This window comes from Fusarium fujikuroi, chromosome FFUJ_chr08 (genome assembly GCF_900079805.1).
Source record: "Fusarium fujikuroi IMI 58289 draft genome, chromosome FFUJ_chr08".
In the NCBI taxonomy this organism is placed as follows: Eukaryota; Fungi; Ascomycota; class Sordariomycetes; order Hypocreales; family Nectriaceae; genus Fusarium; species Fusarium fujikuroi.
The window spans coordinates 293-21,793 of record NC_036629.1 but is presented as its reverse complement, the minus strand read 5'-3'; the positions used below and the strand labels follow the sequence as shown (position 1 = coordinate 21,793).

The 21,501-nt window shown below is 42.5% G+C and overlaps 7 protein-coding genes; 2 read left to right on the top strand and 5 right to left on the bottom strand.

Annotated features, from left to right (window-relative positions):
- Window positions 1-80: 80 nt before the first annotated feature.
- On the bottom strand, window positions 81-1,055 carry FFUJ_14082 (uncharacterized protein; the record flags this gene model as incomplete). XM_023581285.1 has 2 exons in its annotated part: window positions 81-877; window positions 935-1,055. 2 exons carry the CDS (start codon window positions 1,053-1,055, stop codon window positions 81-83), a joined length of 918 nt encoding a protein of 305 aa, XP_023434004.1.
- A 962-nt stretch (window positions 1,056-2,017) lies between these two features.
- Window positions 2,018-5,164, bottom strand: FFUJ_14083 (uncharacterized protein; the record flags this gene model as incomplete). XM_023581284.1 has 2 exons in its annotated part: window positions 2,018-4,373; window positions 4,422-5,164. 2 exons carry the CDS (start codon window positions 5,162-5,164, stop codon window positions 2,018-2,020), a joined length of 3,099 nt encoding a protein of 1,032 aa, XP_023434003.1.
- A 1,853-nt stretch (window positions 5,165-7,017) lies between these two features.
- Window positions 7,018-7,647, top strand: FFUJ_14084 (uncharacterized protein; the record flags this gene model as incomplete). The annotated part of the gene is made up of 1 exon (XM_023581282.1): window positions 7,018-7,647. One exon carries the CDS (start codon window positions 7,018-7,020, stop codon window positions 7,645-7,647), a length of 630 nt encoding a protein of 209 aa, XP_023434002.1.
- A 643-nt stretch (window positions 7,648-8,290) lies between these two features.
- Window positions 8,291-9,936, bottom strand: FFUJ_14085 (probable ITR1-Inositol permease; the record flags this gene model as incomplete). XM_023581281.1 has 2 exons in its annotated part: window positions 8,291-9,430; window positions 9,487-9,936. The coding sequence occupies 2 exons, from the start codon at window positions 9,934-9,936 to the stop codon at window positions 8,291-8,293; spliced, it is 1,590 nt and encodes a 529-aa protein (XP_023434001.1).
- An 843-nt stretch (window positions 9,937-10,779) lies between these two features.
- FFUJ_14086 (putative dehydrogenase-like protein) lies at window positions 10,780-11,897 on the top strand (the record flags this gene model as incomplete). XM_023581280.1 has 2 exons in its annotated part: window positions 10,780-11,106; window positions 11,157-11,897. 2 exons carry the CDS (start codon window positions 10,780-10,782, stop codon window positions 11,895-11,897), a joined length of 1,068 nt encoding a protein of 355 aa, XP_023434000.1.
- A 54-nt stretch (window positions 11,898-11,951) lies between these two features.
- FFUJ_14087 (uncharacterized protein) lies at window positions 11,952-14,013 on the bottom strand (the record flags this gene model as incomplete). XM_023581279.1 has 10 exons in its annotated part: window positions 11,952-12,094; window positions 12,149-12,248; window positions 12,298-12,404; window positions 12,453-12,878; window positions 12,935-13,494; window positions 13,539-13,599; window positions 13,644-13,793; window positions 13,839-13,853; window positions 13,902-13,915; window positions 13,961-14,013. The coding sequence occupies 10 exons, from the start codon at window positions 14,011-14,013 to the stop codon at window positions 11,952-11,954; spliced, it is 1,629 nt and encodes a 542-aa protein (XP_023435138.1).
- A 289-nt stretch (window positions 14,014-14,302) lies between these two features.
- On the bottom strand, window positions 14,303-15,137 carry FFUJ_14088 (related to DAL5-Allantoate and ureidosuccinate permease; the record flags this gene model as incomplete). XM_023581278.1 has 3 exons in its annotated part: window positions 14,303-14,445; window positions 14,585-14,993; window positions 15,066-15,137. 3 exons carry the CDS (start codon window positions 15,135-15,137, stop codon window positions 14,303-14,305), a joined length of 624 nt encoding a protein of 207 aa, XP_023433999.1.
- Window positions 15,138-21,501: the final 6,364 nt, after the last annotated feature.

Below are 21,501 nucleotides of genomic sequence, written 5' to 3'. Positions count from 1 at the left end.
TTTATCAGCGCAAATGGATTGAGTGGATCATTCGTCCGTGAAGTTCATATTACGGCTACAGTCTCTTTTTAGGGTGATCCCTAAACCTTGGCCTCTGGATCCATGTTTGCTGCCGCCTCTTTACAAGGCTCCCCCACGCTCGATACAATCTGACCATTAGCTGAATAGCAATACACATCCCGATAAACTCCTTCTAGTCCCTGTGGAGGTGTAGCCAAAATCTGGTGATAGAGAGTCACCTCCCCAGTAACCATCTGGGGCTCAGAAGACGACTCGTTGAAATAGACAGTATTGCGCTGACACTTGTTGGTGTTGAGAAGCTGGGGGATGTTCAATAGTGAGTGAAAAGTGTGGGCTGTATAAGGGGAACTGTCTGTTATTTTGAACGACATGTCGAATGCTTCAGCGTAGATTCCAGGCCCAGAGATAGTATTTGGTAGAAGGAAGGGCTTCACTTGTATACTATTGAAACCATTGGGGAGAGCCCTCGCAGCTGATGTATCGGGAGAAAATGTCGCCGGGAATATGGTGGTCCCTTCAAAGGGAGAAACACCTGAGGCTACACTAGGCACGATGGCCTGGAGCGGTTGGCCATTAGTCCCACCAATGTAATAGTTGACTGGAACGCCGATGGGGGTTTGTCCGTCCTTTGTGACGTCAACAAAAGGCACAATGAGAGAGCCTTGCATGAGAGAGTCTATCTGCAGCGGGACAAGGTTCAGTGCCGTCATGCGAATATCCTTATTATAGCCAGCTTGGACAATGAGTGGGTGTTTTCCAGTAGGGAAAGAAGGCAAAATGTCAGTGTCGATGTCCAAGGGATTATACCCAGTGATGGTCTTGACAAGTGTTTTGCTGATGGGAACAAGGCAGTATGCTGGAAACTTTGTCAGTAGATTGCAACAATGTTTAGAATAGCTTGCTCTATACGTACTGGTATTAGCTGACATTGTCCTGTTGGCTGGATTGTACCTTGCAAGGGTATTGGGGTCAGCCTGAGCCCAACAAAGAGGCATTAGGAGACCGAAAATGGGAAGAATGGATACGAATTTCATGGTTAACTTGTGCCGTGTAAAGATTGTGGAAAGAACCGATGCGCAAACTTAGTCGAGTCTTATAAATAGCTCTGAGTGAGTAGTAACTTATACCATTTTTAGGTTGGCTTCGAAGGATGCATAAGGCTGATGGCCATGCCCAATGCAACCTTCTTCCGGCGAACTGTGACAATATTGCGGTAAATAAATCGAGACTTAGGTGAGACATACGCCTTGTTTGCAGTATTGATGCCAATAAAATTGACTGGGCGATTCTCGATCATGGCTGGTATTTCGATTATCGGGGGCAAGGACAGCCAGCCGCCGATCGCAACGAAGTACTCATCTGCAGGGCTGAGCTACCAGTACTGCCATAAATAGGGTTATGTCCTCAACAGCAATGATCCGGTGGCTTGCTACAAAGCTAGCAAGACACAAGCAAGCTTCGCTATTCAATCACGGCTACACGTCACTGGATTCGTCCAAAGCTGCATACGCGGCATTTGAGACATACTAGAGGATATCGTATCGCCCATTGGGCGGCCGCACGGACAAGTCCCACTCATAATCCCAGTTCTGATTCGGAAGATGGACGTTCCGCAGCATGTCTTATATATTTGGACTCCACGATTGGAAGTGCAAGTAAGCCTCCCCGTCATATGTATCAGCAGCTGACAGATTGTTGAGCGCCTCGCCTGGTGACAGCGTCTCAACTGTGAGACATAAAGGCTTGCACTCACAAAGTTTCGGAACTCTCAGCCAATGATAATAATTATGGTTTCAGCTCAGCTTATGCACGGTATTGGAGAGTCTTTCATCTCCAAAGACTTGGCACGGGTTATCCATTATGGTCAGACCTTCGGCGAAGGACGGTGCAGCTGATACCTGTTGTAATCATTTATCGATCTTAGTTATGGAGTCGAGTAAGGGATGTTTTTCAGTTGTGGGTTATCAATTTATGAAAACATGAGCATAACTAAACATCAGACCCCATAGTGAATATACGGAATCCATGGCGGATAAACAGGCTCCTCGTCGCAAGTTACAATATCCCTCGAAAACCCGACAAGACCTCTCCCTCCAAACTCATCGCCATCGCCCGTCTGATTTTCACCAGCTCTTACCTGTAAGCTTCCACTTATCCGGTGATGAGTCCCAGCCATAGTCAAGCAGCGATCTCGAAGCCCTTTGGAAGCTTCATGAAGTCCACGAGAGACCGCTTCATCTGCCATGCCATTTTGCATCATTCCTTCGTATGTGATCCTAGCCATGTCTACACAGATTTCATCCTTGACTTCCCATAAAGTCCCAATGACATGGCGAAAGCCAGCTGTATGAAACCCATTTATGAGGTGGATTCCTTCGTCCGCCAGGTCATTATGATCAATACGGCCCGTCCCACAGGCAGATAGATAAGCAAGAAAAGGGGAGCGGCTCTGCAGATTTACGTCTAACAGGTCCAACACCGTTAAGCATTTTCCCCTTTCTCCATCTAAACAGAGATAGCTTCCGATTGCATCTTCAGGATCTGTGCGGGCATGACCTGCGAAGTGGAATATCCCGCATTCCAGCAGGCTTGATAGAATGTTATCCCTGCTTGGGTCAGGCTCATCTGGCTCGATAAACATTGACTTGCATATACCACGGATAGCTGCTATTTCTGCGGTTGCGAAGGGGAGTTTCGAGCTCCCAGGAGTGGCTTCCATTGCAACGAGCAGTGCATTTGTCTGGGTCGTAGCCGAAGTAGGTCGCTTCCTACTACGGATGATTGATTGTATGGAGCCATGATAAGAGGAGATGACTCTATCAATGACGGTCTCGGAAGATCCTTTCAAGTGGTAGCCGGCAGCGTGAATAGGAAATTTGTTCAGAAGTCCTGTCATGATCCACCAAACATGAGGCCAATCTCCCTCAGGAGGGGATTTATCAAATCCCAACGTGTTCAATACAGGATTTGCAACACAGTCCCATAGCCATTGAAGAGATTCATCACTTTTGAATGTGCCGTTTTTGACATACTCAATCATGTCGCGGCGGTCAAAGTCAGTCAGAGGCACAGACGTGATCTGGTGGCTCTCGACCAAGATCGCATCGCAACGTAGCATGCTCGTGTTGATAATAACGATAGAGCCACGCTCCGCCGCAAATCGGATCTCAGATTCTGAGGGAGGTAGCAGAAAGGTCTCAAAGCCTGATTGCTGCCGGATTTCTCCAAGCAAACTTTCAAATTCATCGCCTGCCTCGTGACGTCGACTCTCGTCAACATTCCATTCAGGATCCTCGGTATCCAGCGTCTTTCCTGACGAAGTAGAGGCCGAGAGCTGTTCGCGAAGCAAAACAAACTTGCTTGCTAGATCAGGGCATTGCTGTTCCAAGGCATTTATATCCGCACGTATCTCATCCAGAGATAGAGCAAATATGCCACGACCCTTCTCTAAAAGACTCAATGCCACCAACGGGTCTTGATCCAGATGGAGTGCTAGACCAGCCGCCTCAGATGACACGCCGCCTATCTTAAGCAAAAGGTCCTGCTTGTCGGAGCTCTCCAGTGACCGTACAGCCATTTGCGGGATGAGATCCACAACGTATTTGGCGTCTTCGTAAGCTTTCTCCATGTTTCGCTGGACCATGCAAACTGAGATTAGTTTCACACCCGCCTCGATGCGCGTTACGATTGGCGATTGTGTTTGAAAGAGAGCAGCTCTGTAGAACAACTCTGTTCGCTGAAGATCTTCGGGTGACTCTGTCTCTCCGTATCGCTTTGCAAAGAACAATGCGATCAGCGACATGGTATCAGCCTGTTGTGGATGGTTTGGCCCTAGAGCAAGCAGTGCTTGCTGAGTCAAGCCAATAACCTCGTCGAGATCTTCGAGATCTTCCGTCATCTGATATTTTCTCTGCATGATGGCTCCCAAGTCATGTAGCCGCGCCGGCCACTCAACGTGTTCCTTAGGGGTAGCTTCTTTGGCCTCTTGGCCCATTTTCACACATTCCTCGAGGTGTTCCAAGGAGCCTGTGCTATCGAAACGAGCAATGAGACAAGCTGTCAGGTTTCCAAGACGTATGTGCCTCAGAGCATTGCTGGCCGGTGTCAAGTCCACTGAACCTCTTGCCAATGCAGTTGCTGTGTCAAGGTCCAGCCGGTCTCCAGTTCTCTGATACAATGTCAGAAGGTATCCCGACAAATTGCAAGCACGCGTTGCCCAATCATCAGAACCCTCTTCAGTCTGTTCAAACGCCACCGTCGCTATCCTGATAGCTTCTGAGAGATCACCCAGGGCTCCAGTCCTTGCATACCTATCACTGAGGCCGACAGCTAAGCCTGCAAGTCGCGTTACCCTTTCTGGATCATCGATGGAAGTTGCATCAATAGCCTATCTCGAAAACACGATATGTTGATTGAGGTCATCCATGACACCGTTAAGGACATATCGATCTGAAAAGCTACCAGCGAGTAAATGCAGTAATGTACTGCGGGACGGGTTGTTCTCTGGGCATGATTCGAGTATTCTTTGAGCCATCTCAACGGCCTCTTCCGAAGCAAAGATAGACCCTGTTCGCTTGTTTTGGGTACGAAGCCGGACCACAAGGTCGATCGTAAGGTCTATAGCTTCTGGATCATTCTCTGCTGTGTCTCCGAGTGCTCTTCTCGCCAGCTCAATGGCCTCCTCCAGATCTGGCAGTGATCCTGTAAGGTTATGTCGAGCATAGATGCTATCTCCGAGGTCCGTCAACCATTGGGGCCAAGATGGGTCCACTTCTTTCGATTGAGCAACACACTGCCTGAAAATTTGAATAGCCTCATCAAGGTCTCTTGGGTCTCCCATGAAGTCGAACTTATGAAGCAGCAAACGACCCAGACTATTTAAGTACTTTGCAGCCATCGGGCTGTCATTGGGGATGATCTCAACTGCTTCTCGAGCAACCAAAAGAGCCTGTTCAGGGTTTTGTTCTCCATTTGAAGCCACATAATGCTGGCGAAGAAGACTGCTGAGCTCATAAAGGTGACTAGAACGTTCAGAATTCCCTTCTGGCCTGTTGTAAACAGCCTGTCGGAGCGACATAACGTACTGTTCCATGTCACTGCCACTATTGGAGTAGCTGGAATCGGTGAAAGGGCTTTCTGGCATTTTTCTTCTGCGATAATGAAAAGTATCAGTATCATCAGAAATTTATCCTATGGCCAAAAAGTCTTCTGACGATGGATGTGAGACTTGCAAGAGGTCTAAAATTCGCTTTTTTGCAATGACATTACATGCCTCCTTCCTTTCCAGGCATTCATCATAAGACACAATTATTATTTGACCTAAATAGTACTTCATCAGGAGGGAACAACTGGGCAGCAATGCATAACGCATACACTCATGTTGCGAAGCTGGGCTTGAAAATGGCAAAGTAATTGGCTCTAGGGTATTATGACGACAGCTTACGTTCCCTCATCCTAGACATGGGGATTGCTGCCTAATCTCTCTATAAGAGGTATAAGCAAAGATTTTATATAATGACTTCCTGGATATACAAGATACTTCTTACAGCTTGGGAATGGGTTTAAGGGGCTTCGAATTGGACAAGATTAATAACCTAGATTGAGGTTAGCAAATTGCTTAACTTCCGATAAAGAGAAGAGTGTTAAGATAAGGATAAGTGGATTAACACGGATTATAGAGCTCCCGGAGACCGCTGCTATCCTTGTCCGGAAGACATCCCGAAGCACCTCTTTGCGGAGCCCGGGCCCACAGTTGGATCCTAGGCTGGCCTGTTTGTCCGTCCGTCCCGGCCCGCGCCGCTTTGTCGCATACCTATTCTCCCTGGCTGCTCTTGCTTCCGCTAAAATCTATCCCTAATCATCCAACCACTACAATGTTCTGGTGTTCTGGATCTACATACAGCATACTTAGAGTTTAACTCTAATTGCATTCTTATATAGGAAAAGGGTTTTAGTTTTTAGAAGTATATAGGTGATAGTATGTATTGCGACTTGGCCACGGCGCAAAGCCCGAACCGATGTCTAGTCAGAGTAAGGACATCATAACACAACCAATCCACAGTGTGCCAGACCGCATTCCCCATCGTGCGGACGATGGCCCGTACTCGGTGTGACTCGGCAGGTTCCATTGGGGTATTACTTCAAAGAGATCCATATCCCAATTTAAAATAGGATTGGCGAGATAGAACGTAAATGCATCGTTTCCCAATTCGACATTGCCGAGGATTGCAGCGAACTCGGCTAAGGATCACTTAGGCAAGTGGCAGTCAGTAAAGAAAAGATAAGACCGATAACGATTTCGATCCAGTTTCGAGGTAACAATCCGATCCTTTATTACTAAAGATTCCCACTTTACCGGTGACTGGCCGATGCACTACCCTGGTTTATATACGATTCTGAGATAATCACACTACTATATGCGTGATCTCTCAACTGAGTTAAGTGGGAACAGAACTCGTCTATGCAGTAAGACGGAAGTTTCCTTTGGAATTAATAGCTTTCACAATGGAACTGGTTTCTGTGATTGGAGGGAATTTTTGCTGTAGTACTTGCCTATCTAACTTAGCAAGGTCTTTTTGTATTGGCCCCACTATGGAAGTAGCACCTTCTGAGACCGACGTCAACAGGTATTTACGCCAAAGGAAAAGTAAGACAGGGCATATGAATAGACTAGTAGGTAAGAATACGAGAAGTCCATCCTTATACGCCCTGTAAAATAAGCGAATTGCGAGGGGGCCAATCGCAACATAGCCGAGGGTCACTCTATGCATCGTCCAGCATGTCACCTTGCGGCGAGTGAAGTCTCTTCACCTTGTGAGATTTAGGATTATACAGTCATGCTTCGGGTATAAAGAGGCGAGTTTACCCTCCTGTTCCAACTAATGTATCAACAGCCCAGGCACAACTTCAAAGCATTAAGCCCACATTCTTCTAAACGCTACAAGCCTATCTCAATATTCAAATCCCAGACACTTCCTGTCTCCAAAGATTATCAACATGGTCGCCACAAAGTTCCTCATCATGGCCATGGCCGCTGCTGTCACGGCCACCCCAGTGGCATCAGCCCCTAAAGCTGAGTCCACTGCGTGGTCACCTCTCAACATCGAAGACAAGATCGATTGGGACGGTGTTGACAAGAAGGCATTCAAAGACCCAGCCAACTGGAATAACACTGCCTCAGCTGGTACCACCAAGAGACCTGCTGACTCTATGGTTATTCTGGCTGGACCTTGTGACCAGGGCACTTGCCCTGACTATAACGCGGCATTCGACCTGGTGTACACCTTCACCGCCGTGCCTGTTCCTCCCAGCAACCCCGGTGACCCTCCCCTGACAATCTTCTCATCCAACTCCGACATTCGAGTCAACGACTGCAATAACTGCCAGCGCACCAAAGTCGGCAGCAGTCTCGGTGGCACTGTTGCTGGCGGTTGCTTGGATTTCACCTCGTGTGGCCGCCCTCAAACAATTTGCGTTGACCCGGGCAAGTACCGTGCCCATCGCATCTGGAAGGATAAGAATGTCAAGACGTGCTACAACATGAAGGTTGAGAATTTAGGAGGTTGTGGATTTGTTAAATCTCGCATTGTCCTACACCCTAATGGTGAGACCGCTTGCAACTGGTAGAGGGTGTCTCGCCAATGGCGAAAGATGCCCCGAGAAACTGTATAATCTTCTTACTATCTTTAAGACAACATTTTGCACAAGAGGGTTGGCGAGGGATATTATGGGGGGAGCTATTGTGCATAAAACTAGCGGTAACCTTAACCTGACTGACACAAGAGTAACAGCTTCGTTCATCAATAAAGTCAATCCTCTAAGGTCTAAGACAGCAGTATTCTCTCTAAAGTACTAGATCTCACAGTAGCATTGGAGTGGCAGGCTGATAGATTCCCATAGTCAGTGCTAGATGCAGTCCAAAGTATCTATATCAAATCAAAGAGTCCGGACAACTGCCCGGGGCCAGTCAACACTTTAAAGCGCGCCGCGTTAGTAGCAGCACTATATGGCAAGTGCTTTATGCTGACCGAAACTGTCTTATTTGGCCAGGAAGCAAGGCCTCAAACCCCACCCCGGCACTGTTGATCACCCCTAGTTTTGCACTTGGCGGTTGGCCATTATGATTACAAAATTCATAGGTTTGAATCTACTCATCAGATCACGTGTAAGAAGGCTAATTCAAAAAGTATCTACTTTGAGAGTAAGGACTGCATTAAGAGTTGAGACTTGCGTAGGTAACATTGCCTGCCATAATCTTGAGGTCACTGGCCTAAACAACTTCTTGAGTGGCTTCGTTTGCCCCATGAGTGACGTTACCCAGCTTCCTCTGTTTGCGCCATTCCTCAGCGTAGCTAACGCCGAAGCCATGTTCGAAGACGACGCGGATCTCCTCCAAGGTCATTCCAGCAGCCTCTGGATAGCAGAAGAAGACGAAGAGAAGGCCAATAAACGACAATGCTGCGTAGAAGCCAAAGGTGCCGGACGGGGAGATTCCACGCATCATTGACAAGAAGGTAGATGATACTATGATATTGGGACCCCAATTGCACATGTTGATCATCATTGTACCCATAGCACGGACTTCCATAGGTAGGAACTCGTTGGCTTGCCAGGGCACACATCCAAGGCCGGCCGCGTAGCTAGCGACGAACAGAATCATAGAGACAAGAACAACAATAGCAGGCCATCCAACTCTATCATCCGTGAGCTCCAGAGTCTGCCGATCAATAGGTATCTTGGTGAATACACCGGCTGCCACTAAGAGAAAGACAGGCATTCCCCACATGGTCCAGAGCAAGAGTCTGCGACGGCCAACTCTGTCAATAAGGAAGATGGAAGCAAAAGTAAAGATCCAGTTGGTGGCGGTTACTATTGTACCAACCGCGATCGGGTTGTCGAAACCGACAATCTGAAAGAGGGTACTCGAGTAATACATCATCGTATTGAAGCCACAGAGTTGCTGAGTAGCCATGAGACCACACGCAACTATAGCAGCTCGGCGGTTAGCAGGAACAGTTACAAGACTCTTGAGAGACTGGCGAACTGAGATCTCTTCGTTGAGAGCCTTTGCTTGTGTGACACCGTATTGTATATCGGTCATCATCTGAGCGACTTGGGTCTCGTTGGCCGTCGGATACATTCGTTGCAAGACTCGAAGGCACTCGTCCGATCGACTATGAAAGCACAGTTGGCGAGGTGACTCGGGACACCAAAACAAAAGAATTCCAAGCAGAATGGACGGGAGTCCTCCCAACCCTACCATATATCGCCAGCCATGAGGGACTTTGTAGAAGGCTGCGTCGAAAGCATAGGCGAGAAGGGAACCGGTCGCTAGGAAAACCATGTCGATCGAGATCATTCGGCCGCGGTACTTGGCGGGTGCTATTTCCGCGATATAGAGAGGAATAATCTGCCTGATTGTCAGTAACAGGAAGCCTGTATGATACACGGGCCAGAAGAACATACCATAGATGCTGAGCCAACACCAAGTCCAACAAGGACTCGGCCAACACACATTTGGACCAACGAGTATGAAGCAGCCTGCACAACAGCGCCGATAGTGAAGAGCACCGAGGCAAACCAGATAGCAGGCTTTCGTCCATACTTGTCGGCGGTGATTCCTGCAATGATGGCCCCGATAAACGCACCAGCAGCGCAAAGCGCAGTGATGAGCTCTTTGTTACTGGGGGTAAGGAGACGACCATCAAGGTCATCTCCAAGAACGACGAGAACACCAGAAATGACTCCAGTGTCGTAGCCAAATAGCATGCCACCGATAGCAGTTGCTACAACGCACAGGTTGAGGAAAAGACCAGGAGCAGAGTCTTCGATGAAGTCCTGTCCTCCTTTGGTGTCATTTTCGACGTGACTGACTTGCGTCTGAGATGACTCCAAGACTTCGTCGTTCTTTGCCATCTTGTAGAGAGGAGGTAGATTGAATTAAGAGTGTGATGGAGCTGATGCTGGATGAGCGAGTGGAAGTGATGATCTCTACCTTTTTATAATTTTGTGTCAGAGTTGAGGGCGGCCATATTGAGGTATGAATCGACCATCGGAGATCCCCAGGACTAGCAGCCTGTGTCTAGACCACTACTGACTGTCTCACTGGCCAATGAGCGTTCATGGAAATGGTTCTCGGATCAGAGCGTGGCCAAACCTTGATTCTGGGGTAGAAGCGGAGAACCAGCACATTCCCCTCTCCCCATGGGGTTGAGGTAGACGAGCCAGATTAGCGTGAAGGGAATCATGCCCGGCAGTCCGTGGTCGAAAGACTTCGAAGGGTTGGGAAAGTGTATCCGTTGCTGAGGTAATTACTGTGTAGGGTAACTAAGCCATGACTCGTGATCCTTGCTCCACACATCATCCTGTACTGGGCAAGTCTATCCGTGTTGATGGCTAGTCTCTCCGCTGCTTCTGACCCGCTTTTCGGTGGGAGGATTGATGACGCTGGGAATAGCAAGTCGATGCTGAATCTGGGCAATCTTTTCCGCACCAAGCCCGCTATTCCAGACTTGCAACAAACAGCCAACTTCAAATCGCAGGAAAGACGGCCGTGTCCAAAGACAACGTTATCCACCAACAAGATGCAGATGTGGAGAGACTATGAAGGCTATGGAAAGTCATCCGGGGAACCTACCTCTGCTAGGTTTTAGTCAGTTGCATAAGATTAATATAAATGCAAGTTCAGTGCCTCCTCAATTCTTCTCAACCATCAACCATCAACCATCGGCCTCTCATTCTTATACTCTCCCAATTACCATGGCACCTCAGAAGCTCAAGATCGCTGCCGCTGGCCTCGGCCGTATGGGCAAGCGTCATGCCATCAACTTTCTCAATCGAACACCACGCGCAGAGCTCGTCGCTGCCTTCACCCCCGATCCCACCGAGATGGCCTGGGCCAAGGTCAATCTCGAGCCTCATGGAGTAAAGCTTTACGATGATTATCAAAAGATGATTGAACAGGAAGGTCTTCAGGCCGTTGTAATCGGCACAGCTACCTCTGTTCATGCCGAGGAGGCTATACAAGCTATGCAGAAGGACCTCCACGTTCTCTGTGAGAAACCTCTATCTACGAGCATTGAAGTGGTGAGTATTCTTGTTGCAAATGTTCATATTGCCCAGCCTAATTGCCTCAGTGTCGTCAAGTAGTTGCCGAAGCCAAGAAGCGACCTCACTTGAAGGTCATGTGCGGCTTTTCCCGCCGCTTCGACGACTCCTATCGCGATGCCTTCAGCAAGGCCCAACAGGGTGCCATCGGCCGACCCACCATCATCCGCAGCCAGACCTGTGATAAACACGACCCCTCAGGCTTCTTCGTCGAGTACGCTGCTTGGTCCGGCGGTGTTTTCGTTGACATGTCTGTGCATGACATCGATCTGACTCTCTGGTTCTTCGGCGATGAAGTCATTCCCAAAAGCGTTTCAGCCCACGGTGTTCGTGCCGTGCAGCCTGACTTGGGCAAGTACAACGACTACGATAACGCTGTTGGAATTGTCGAGTTTTGGGGCGGCAAGATTGCGTACTACTACTGCTCTCGAATGATGGCCCACGGACAGGAGGATACGACAGAGGTTATTGGAACAGAGGGAAAGCTGACAGTCAACGGAAACCCCCAGTCCAACCTTGTTAATTACTATCACTCCGGCGGTATTACCCGCGAGGTGCCGGCTCACTATTATGGCCGCTTTGAGATGGCCTTTGTACAGGAGGCGAATGAGTTTGCCGAGGCTTGCTTGGATAACAAACCTCTGCCCCTCAAGCTAACAAACGCTGTGAGAGCTGTTGAGATAGGTGCTGCCCTGCAAGAGGCTCTTGTGAGTGGAAAGCAAATCAGGTTCGATGAGATTGGACGTCGCATTGAGGAGCCTAAGCTGTGATACGTTGTGGATTTGGGAGAAAATATATGAATAGGTGTTAGTTATGGTTAAATATCAGTCCTCATTCGAGTCTTGCGTCCACTGTTGCTGCAATGATGAACTCAATGACTCTGTTTGCCAACCAGTCTTCTGTTGTATGTGTCGCAAGAAGTCGAGGACCATATCTTGGTCCATCCTATCGGTAAAGACGCTACCCCCTGCCGAAAGTGTTAGAAATAGAAACGGTCGCGCTGTCGAAGATTGTGACGAACAAATGGATAATGAATGTCGAGCTGTGAACAAAGCATTCTCTGCTTTTGCATGAGAGCTTGCCAATGCTATCACCTGGAGAAGGTGGCTTCGAATCGTTCGCTACGTCAGTCAGTAATGTTAACCATGAGGATGACGATCAATATCCAACCTCGACCTTCTTGCTCTCTCGGATCTGCTCAAAGACCGAGTCTGTAGCGATAGGGAAAGACATGGCCAGAACAATCTTGGCGATATGATAGTATTGCAAGCCCACGGCTAATGACATTGATCAGCATTAGTCCGATCGCCTCTGATGCGACCTACAATGAAAAGGTGAAAGGACCCAAATAATAGGCAATGAATTCCCTCCATCCTTATTCCTGGCACTTTCTAGGATTGGGTTGAAAGCAGCCGGTTTGGAGTCAAACCAACCATCAACTTCTAGTCGAATGTTCACCAAGCTCTCATTAGAGATAGCTGAATCGGATGGGTAGATGGAACCCAGAGATCGCGCAAGAAGGTAAACCATCTTGTTTGCGTAGGCTGCGTCGTCAGTGCGTCGAAAGATATCAGATTGGAGGTAGTTCTCAAGGTTTGATCTCAAAGGCCGCAATCTTGTTAGTGATACATAGATGTCTTGTCGTAGACATAGCCATGCTGCAGCCTCACCGAGACCGCCATTGAAGTCAAACTCTGACATCGAGTTCACGATCCTGGATGTTCCTGTCAGGTGCATTTCCATATCTTCCGCTAATAAGATGTCAGCATCAAACTAAAGAAGGATAATAATAAGCCTTCATACTCACCGTCCATCTCTTCGTACTGCCGTAGTATAGCGATGGCGGCAAGGGTTTCCTCGTCAATATGTCCACTCGCTTTGTCAACCGCTTCTATCAAGACACTCAGACAAGAATTATAGTATTCCAACGCTTCAGTCGAAGTATCTGCCTTATCTCGATTCAGGTGACGCGAAGAGAAGGAAAAAACTGCATAACGCAGCACAGGAAAGTACAACGACCGGCGGGGAACTTCCAGCTCAAAGTGGCGATGCACGTCTGTTGCATCAGCCCATAAAGCCATGTTTTCAGTAAAGTTCTTGATGAGCTCGGCCTCGCGTGCTGTGAACTGCATTGGTGGCCGGGAATATGGAGAATCTGGGGAGCGAACAAGTTCAGAGCTATATCGAAGGTGTCGAGTCAATTGACTACTCGCAGGAGAGTTTGCAAAGTCGTGATGACTGATGTCCGGCATTGGCGATATGGTATGAACTATTTGTGAAGGCGGTGATACGTGCGCAGCTTCAGACGACGGTTGGCCCGGTTTTGCGAGATCAGGATCAATCGACAAGTCTTGAGCTAAACACATACTGAATTGTTAGCATACTCCAAACCGATATGTTGTTGTGCTCACTCTTCTTGCTCCTGACTCTCATAGTCCTGTGATACTCGATCCGTCTCGTCGACGTATTCCACTTGAGCCGTCAGCTTTGTCGCAAGATGTTTCTGCACTGCCTACAAAACTTTGCCGGTCGAACCCACGTTTGATCGGAGGAGAAGGCATATCCAGTTGACGGGCCAAGGCCTGGTCGAAACCGAATCTGCAGAGCGCGCTCACAGTCAATACCTGCCTTCAAGCATGCTGAGCATGATGGAAGTTCTTTATCGCCTTGAATCAATTAGATAAATCCGGAAAAGCCTGATCAGAACCTACATCGTACATGGCGCACTGCTCCTGTTAGCAATTTCTCTCAATACAGCGACAAGCATTACGTACCTCTACACGCAGTACTGTCTAGATTAGCGGTTATCTAGAACTTTGCATACCAAACCTACCATCCAATTGCCACGCGACTATTGTTCCTTTGTAATGGCTTTTCTGTCTCCATTACTGTCTTCCTGTAGCGAATGATAAGTGAATTAAGAGGTAAAACTCCAGCGAAGGGAACTAAGAACTAAGCTATGTCACGTGATAGACTGGCGGCATCGCGTTTCTGGAATCGTATTAGCCATGCTCTAGTTGTTCTTAATTACATAGTCGTTCTCGTCCCCTGGCAATGCGTATTTGAAACTGGGCATCAGAGCAAATCTTTCCCGATTTATTGCATACGCTGGTCATCCTGATACCGTGCCTAAACACAGGGTTAATCCTCCCTATTTCCTTGCAGTTATATAATACTACAGGTAATACCGAAAGTTTGTATTTTCAAAATCCGTCTCATCAGTCGCCTCCATGACAATAGCAGGCATCGCATCTCTCTGTGGCGACTCGGCATCAATATATACCCCCTGACCTTTGTCGCGCCTCGAGTTCTCCCAAGCTAGATATAGTCTACAGGCAAGAATGAGGCCAATAAGGATGCAAAAAATGGCAAATAAAGCGGTGAAAGCCGTCTAGAGGAAAACACGGAATAAAGTCAGCTATCAAGAAGTCTAGAGAGGGAGATAACCTTTTCTTACGCCGTATTTGGGTGCCTCTGTTGGAATAAAAGAATTGTGGACCAGTAATATTGCCTGCACAGTATCCGAGGAAGAACACGCCGTTGACTGTGGACTTCTTGGTAAATCTAGCAACGTTGCTTAATATGAGACTCAGCATCATTGGGAATACGTTAGCGCACGAGGCGCATAGGATGAGCCCTATATAGCTTTTAGCATTGTCTGTTGCTGGTAGCTGGCGGACGAGGATCGTGCCTACTAGCGAAAGGGCCGAGGCGCATGCAGCGACAATGCAACGGGATTTGCGGAATCTCTTAGTAAGCCAGGCGGAAAGGAGGACGACGATTACATTATAAACAGCCAGAGGCATCCCAAGGAGGAGTGACTGTCTGGAATCGAAGTTTAAGCCTTTAATGATCAAAGAGCTAAACTACACAAGTCAAATCTAGGTTAATAGGATCCCGATGCATCGTATGAATAAAGGGCTCAACGCATAACTTACGTTAGCAATCACACTATTGCTGAGAGACACTGTAGCAATGACGAAAAACTGAAACCACGTCTTGGGATCCATCATTGCCTCGAGGAACTGTATATTTAACTACCTATTCGTTTTAAAACTTCATTAAGCCACCTAAGGCCTAAGTATTATTTACAGACAATTTATTATAAATTAGCCATTAAAATAAGTAATCTTACTTTAGTTTTTATACTTAATTATTTAATATTAAGCTAAATAGCTAATTAGCTAAAATCTATACTAACTTTATATTTAAAGTTAATTAATACAGTATATAATTAGCTTAAAATACTAAAGTTAATCTTAATTATAAATACTTAAATTACTTTTTAACTCTTTAATTTATTACTTAACTCTTTAATTTACTACTTAACTCTTTAATTTACTACTTAACTCTTTAACTTACTACTTAACTCTTTAATTTACTGCTAGACTCTTTAACTTACTACTTAACTCTTTAATTTACTATAGCCTACCTTTTAACTTATTATAGCCTATCTTTTAATTTACTATAAGCTAACTCTTTAATTTACTGTAATTAACCTTTTATTATAAATATTCTATAATAAAAATACTTTTAAAATTTACTTACTTTATATTAAACTTTAAATACCTTTAATGCCTATTATAGTAGTTATATAAAGATATAACCTATACTATTTAACTTATTGCACTTTAAGCTATTTATTAAGCTACTTTTTAAAAAATACATATAAAATAGTTTTATAGTTTAATAGCTATAAGTTAATTTTTTTATTTACCTATATAAATAAATATTATAGAAAATAAAAAGTAGCCTATAAGGCAGTTTTAGTATATAGCTTATTAAAACGGTCTTAAAGGGTATATAAAAAGGGATTACTAATATTAATTAAGGTATTTAAGGCCTTATAGCTACTTCCCAGTTTCTTAACTACCTATATTATATAGATATAATAATTTATAAATAGAATTAACTAGAGATATAATATTAAGTAATACTAATTATACTAAATAGAAAATAACTCCCTTTAGGATAGCTATATATAATTTAGTAGTATTTAGTGGCCTATTCCTTTAGCTATTCTATTAAGTAAGTAAGTAGATTACTAAAGACCTAATGGCATCCCTCGCGTCGTTTGGCAACTGACGAACTAATTTTAGTGGGAAATAAAAGAATGCTAGCATAATATAGGGCAACTAACGAACTAAATCTAGGGTAACCGATAAACTCCAGTTTGCCTATAAGACGTAATACAATCTTTATAAAAACTTATAAGTATATAAATTTCGACAATAAGATTATAATAAAGTGTTTTTTTTATTGTAAAAGTGCTTTTATTACTGGCTTTAATTATAGATATTAGATTTAATGTAAGTCTATTGGTAAGGGTAGCCTGTATGTAGCACCTAATTAAGAGCTTGCCTTAACTGCTGCATAGAGATATAGCAGTTGCACTTATATTAGCTTTTATTAACAAAAGAAAAGTAAGTTTACCTTGGAAGTAGGTAAAAGGGGTTTAAGCTGCTGTTAATTTTAGAAAAGATAGTCTCTAATTTATTCTTACATTTCTATTAATATTAAGTTAGTATAATGGAATATTTTAACTATATAAATAACCTATGCCTTCTGTGCTATAGGTTATATAAGTATATGGTTATATATAGAAGAATCTAGGTATATCTTTGCAGTAAACTATATAGACTTATAAAGAAGGATATTAATAAAGTCAAGTTATAGGCTAAAGCACTTAACCTTATTAAAAGTAATAAGGAGATATTAGCTCTATCGCTTATACTAAATACTAATTAACCGATTAAAGCACTTAGCAAGCCTAAAAGCAGAGGGTTTTAATGTATCTTTATTACAGAATGCCGGACTGTAAGTACAAACCTAAGATAAAGAAATAAATACCTCTAGAAAGTGCATAGGGTTAAGCTAGACCTAAGGCCTGGCCTACAGAAAGTTAATACTATTAAAGTAGATATAGGCTTAATATACTGGAGAGATAGTATATTCTATTAATAGCTCTTTGCTAAAGGCCTATATAGCAAATACTTTAAGGTAGCAAGAGGTTATAATTTAAAGAGTCTAGGTGCTAAGCAGGCAAGGGAAGATATAGCTACTCAATAAGCTACTTAAGTCTTTTAGGTAAGGTCTAAAGAGGCCTGAAAGAAGAAGATAGAGACTATTAAAGAGATAGGTAACTTAGCTGCATTAAACTTGTGGCTTTATTAACTAGGATTGACTACCTACTTAAAAGACTTTAGCAACAGGAAATAATATTTAAAGGGCCTTATATCGTTAAAGTATATTATAAAGCCAGATAATCCTACAGCTAAGAATAACGCTAAGCTTTAGTATATATATATAGCTATTAGGCGCCTTATTTAGAAAGCTGCTAGTGTAACCAGGCCAAGTATAGTCTTGTAAAATATGCTATTTGAAGTGAATTACAAAGAATTGCATAAAGAATGCAGTATGCCCTTTTACTTCCAGTTTAAGCGATAGACTTAGGAAAAGTATATTGCCATCTGTCTTTAATTCTTTGCCTATATAGTTTGGGCTATTTCTTGCGAGGATATCTCGGACCGGCTACTATTTAAGCTAACTGAGAGCTAAGATACTGCTTTCAATATAATAATAGATTATACAATAGAACTTATCGATATCGATAATAAAGTTAAGCCTATACTGACATTATTACAGATTACTAAATTATATTAATAGCTTAAGGATACTGCCCTTACATTTTATATCTCTATTTTTAATTATTTTACTAAAGTTACCAAATATAATAGCATTCTTATTAGTTTCTTAACTATTTTAAGTATCTAAGATAATAAAATATAGGAGAGTTTTGCAAATTTTACCCCCAAACTGTTAGCTATTATAGCAATCTTTTAAGTATTTCTTATTAAGTATATAGTTAATAAAAGGGCTTTATATATCTAGCAGAAAGTAGAGTAAGGGCAGGCCAGATAAGAGGCTAAAGATAAAAGCCTAGGTCACTTTAAAATTATATTTAAGATAATATATCGGTTTCTAGTTAGCAGCGCTAAAGGCTGGGATACTACACTAATACAATTTATTATTTAGCTTTATAATTACGGTATAGCAGCTAGCAGTTAGCAGGCTATACCAGGTTTAGTCAGTTAGGATAATAAAAAGGCAATATATAAGGGCATTTAGGTCAGTATTTTTAGTATCCAGTCTATACTACAGACTGCTCTACTACAAGCCAAGGCACTGCTATATAGGCATCTATTTTTATATAATAAGTATAAAAATTAGTTACCTCTTAAACTTAGATTGCTATAGATCCTGTAAGATAAGCTTATTAATAATACAGTAGATGCCAGTATAGGCCATTTATTTATAAATAACCTTTTTTAGCTAATGCTAGAAAGTAATAGCTAGGTATTCTATAAAGTGTAGACTAATACAGTTTTATAAAAAGCCTGGTTTAAAGGGGAATCTAGAGATAAGCCTAAGATTCTTAAAAAGAAAGCTTGGCATTATGGCAAGTACTTAAAAGAATTTCTTAAATATCTGCTATTTATAATATATCTAAGTAATAGGCAAGCTGCCTGGTTATTAGAGCTGCTTACCTTACGGCATAGAAATACCGCTAATGGAGGGATATGAAATATCCTCTATAAGTGTAGAGTTATTATGCTTATAGCTGGATACTATAAAGGATTCTTAAAAACCGAGCGACTTAAGATTATATACTGTTTCCTGCCGCATAAAGTTAATATATTAGTTATTTATTATTTATAGCTTATGCTGCCATTCTAGGAAGATATATAGGTAAATGCTTAGGATAAGACTGAGTTATCTTCTAACTTCTGGGCTCTAGAAGAAACCCTTAATGACTTAAATGGCGATAATAGGAAAGATAGATATAGAACTGGCAGCGATAGAAGTAATAATAAGGAGGATATATGTGGGCATCCTTAAAGATTAATAAAAGCCAAGCCGTAATATCTAGGCCCTGGCCTATATTAAATATCTATATATATAACCCGCATATTACGCTAAATAAGCCTCAAAAGTTATTAAGGTGGACTTACTATTAGTAGCTAGAGATATCTTTTTATTGCAATTATATAATACTATTTCCATAATGGCACTACTGCTTATATATCTCTTATCAGAGAAGCTAATAAAGGTTATAGTAGTAATAGTAATAGCAATATAGAATAGGATAGTATCTAGGATGTATAGGCTTGTTATAGCTCTTTGACTGTAGGGTTGGTATATGGCAGGCTTATTATAGAAGGGTGTTTTAAGATGAATGAATAATGTATTAACTTCTGGTTCATTAGCGAAGAGTAGTATTAGCTGCTTGGTTTCCTGTCTGCTATTAATAGGTTTAGAGAGCTTCTTATATCAGGGCATAAACGGAAGATGCTATTATTATATTATAAAGTAATAAGAGACCTACAGTTAAGGTAATAGAAGACCTTTAGGTAAGTTAATATTAATTAGGAGCTTAGTTGCCTATATAGAGATTATATCTGGTTTTATAGTAAGTAGTAAGAAGCAGTTAATGCAATTATAATGAATAAAAGTCCTGTAGTTGTGATTATAGGGATAGATACTAGAAAGAGTCTCTACTTTATGCTACCTGCAGCCAGCTGTCCTGATGGGCTTACTATGGTAATTATCCTGCTTATATCTCTTTAAGGTAATATAATAGATTAGTGCCAGAAGCTTAAGATATTATATACTAAATAGAGAAGTAATAGGGTACCTAGAGATATATTAATTGTATTTATAATACTAGAGTTAGCTATAATAAAGCGCTTTTTAGACTTTCTAGAGTTACGGCAGGTTATAGCTAAAGTAGACCGGATTGTTATTAATAAATGCTATATAATTATAGAAGGAAGCCTATCTTTTTGGCCTAAGCTATATAAGCTAGGTACCCTTATGTTAGTTAGGGTTTAAATAATCTATCTTATTGCAATACTACTGCCGGCAGATAAACTAGCATTCTTCAGTCTAATTAACATATGGCATAAAGATATTATTATAATCCAGGCAAGAATAATATATAGTAATATGGCTTATAGTATTAGGTCAGTCCTAGCCTTAACTGCTAAGAAAGCAGTTACTGCTATTATCAAGCAGGTAAGGGTAACGGTCAACTAGAAGCTAGAAGAGTACCTATAGCCAGCTAAGATTATTATCTACTGCCAGTAAGTAAAGGCTATAGAATATCTAGCCGTAAAGCTAGGTTGCAATACTTATTATCGAGAGATTAATATGCGAGATAGAAAGGCAGAATAGCTTAAGTTTTAGATAAGTAGTATAAAGCATAAGTAATATAGAGATAGAAGAGTAATTATAGCAATAAATATATTTAGTCTTAGCATTAATATACCTAATATTTAAGCGGTAGTATATATAGAGATACTATATAGGATAGCTAACTATATACAGTAAAGCAGGTATACAGGCAGAGATAGATAATGTAGTAAGGCTATTATTATCTGGCTGGATATATAAGGTAGCTCTAGGAGGCTATAGCTACTAGTATTTAAGTATACTGCTATAGATAATTATATAAGTGGCAATATATGCCAGCATGTAGTACTTAATTTAGTTATAGATAGCTAAAATAACTAAAAGTGCTATAGAGAGGGCAAAGAACTATATAATATCTGCTAATACTATATAGATAAAGAAAAAAGAGAGAACGAAGATAGTATAATAGAAGATAGAGAGGAAGGTAATATATAGCAATAGAAGCTAGAGGTGGAATATATTTGGTATTATGCTATGACCCTAGTAGCCTAAAAGCATTAAGACTTTTTAGACTATAAAAAGAAGCTTGCAGATTAAGTCCTTAAGGGTTGCCTATTCTATAAGTGGCAGGGTTTAGATAATAATAAGATATATTTAGGGTTATGTTATAATGAAGTAATAGAAATAGGTAGGCAGGTATAGGAGGCATATAAGCTTGCTATTAGTATAGAAAAGTATATGCAGAGAAGTAAGGTAGTAGAGAATTTTAGTTACTATTTAGGATATTTTATACTACAGGAATTATATAATGGCTAGAAAGAGAACTGTAAGGAGGGTGGCTGGAAATAGGTTATAAATGGCAAGTGCTAATATGAGGGGGTTATGATATCTATTATTGCCTGGGTATAGATATATTTACCTGGTGAAAGTAAAGGGCTATATAGTTGGCTTAGATTTTCTGATAGGGATAAGTAGATAGATAAGGAAAGAAAGGAATAGGTTTAGAGATGGATAGATAGAAGGGTAGTTTAGGGAGGTATAGAGGCGTTACAAATATGTCAAGTTTTTAATAAGATAATAGAGTAGTAAGGCAAGAAAACTATAATCTAATATATAGTAACTAATAAACTTTAGCTTACCTATAGGGCAGTATAGGGATATATCTAGTCTTTAATAGAATGA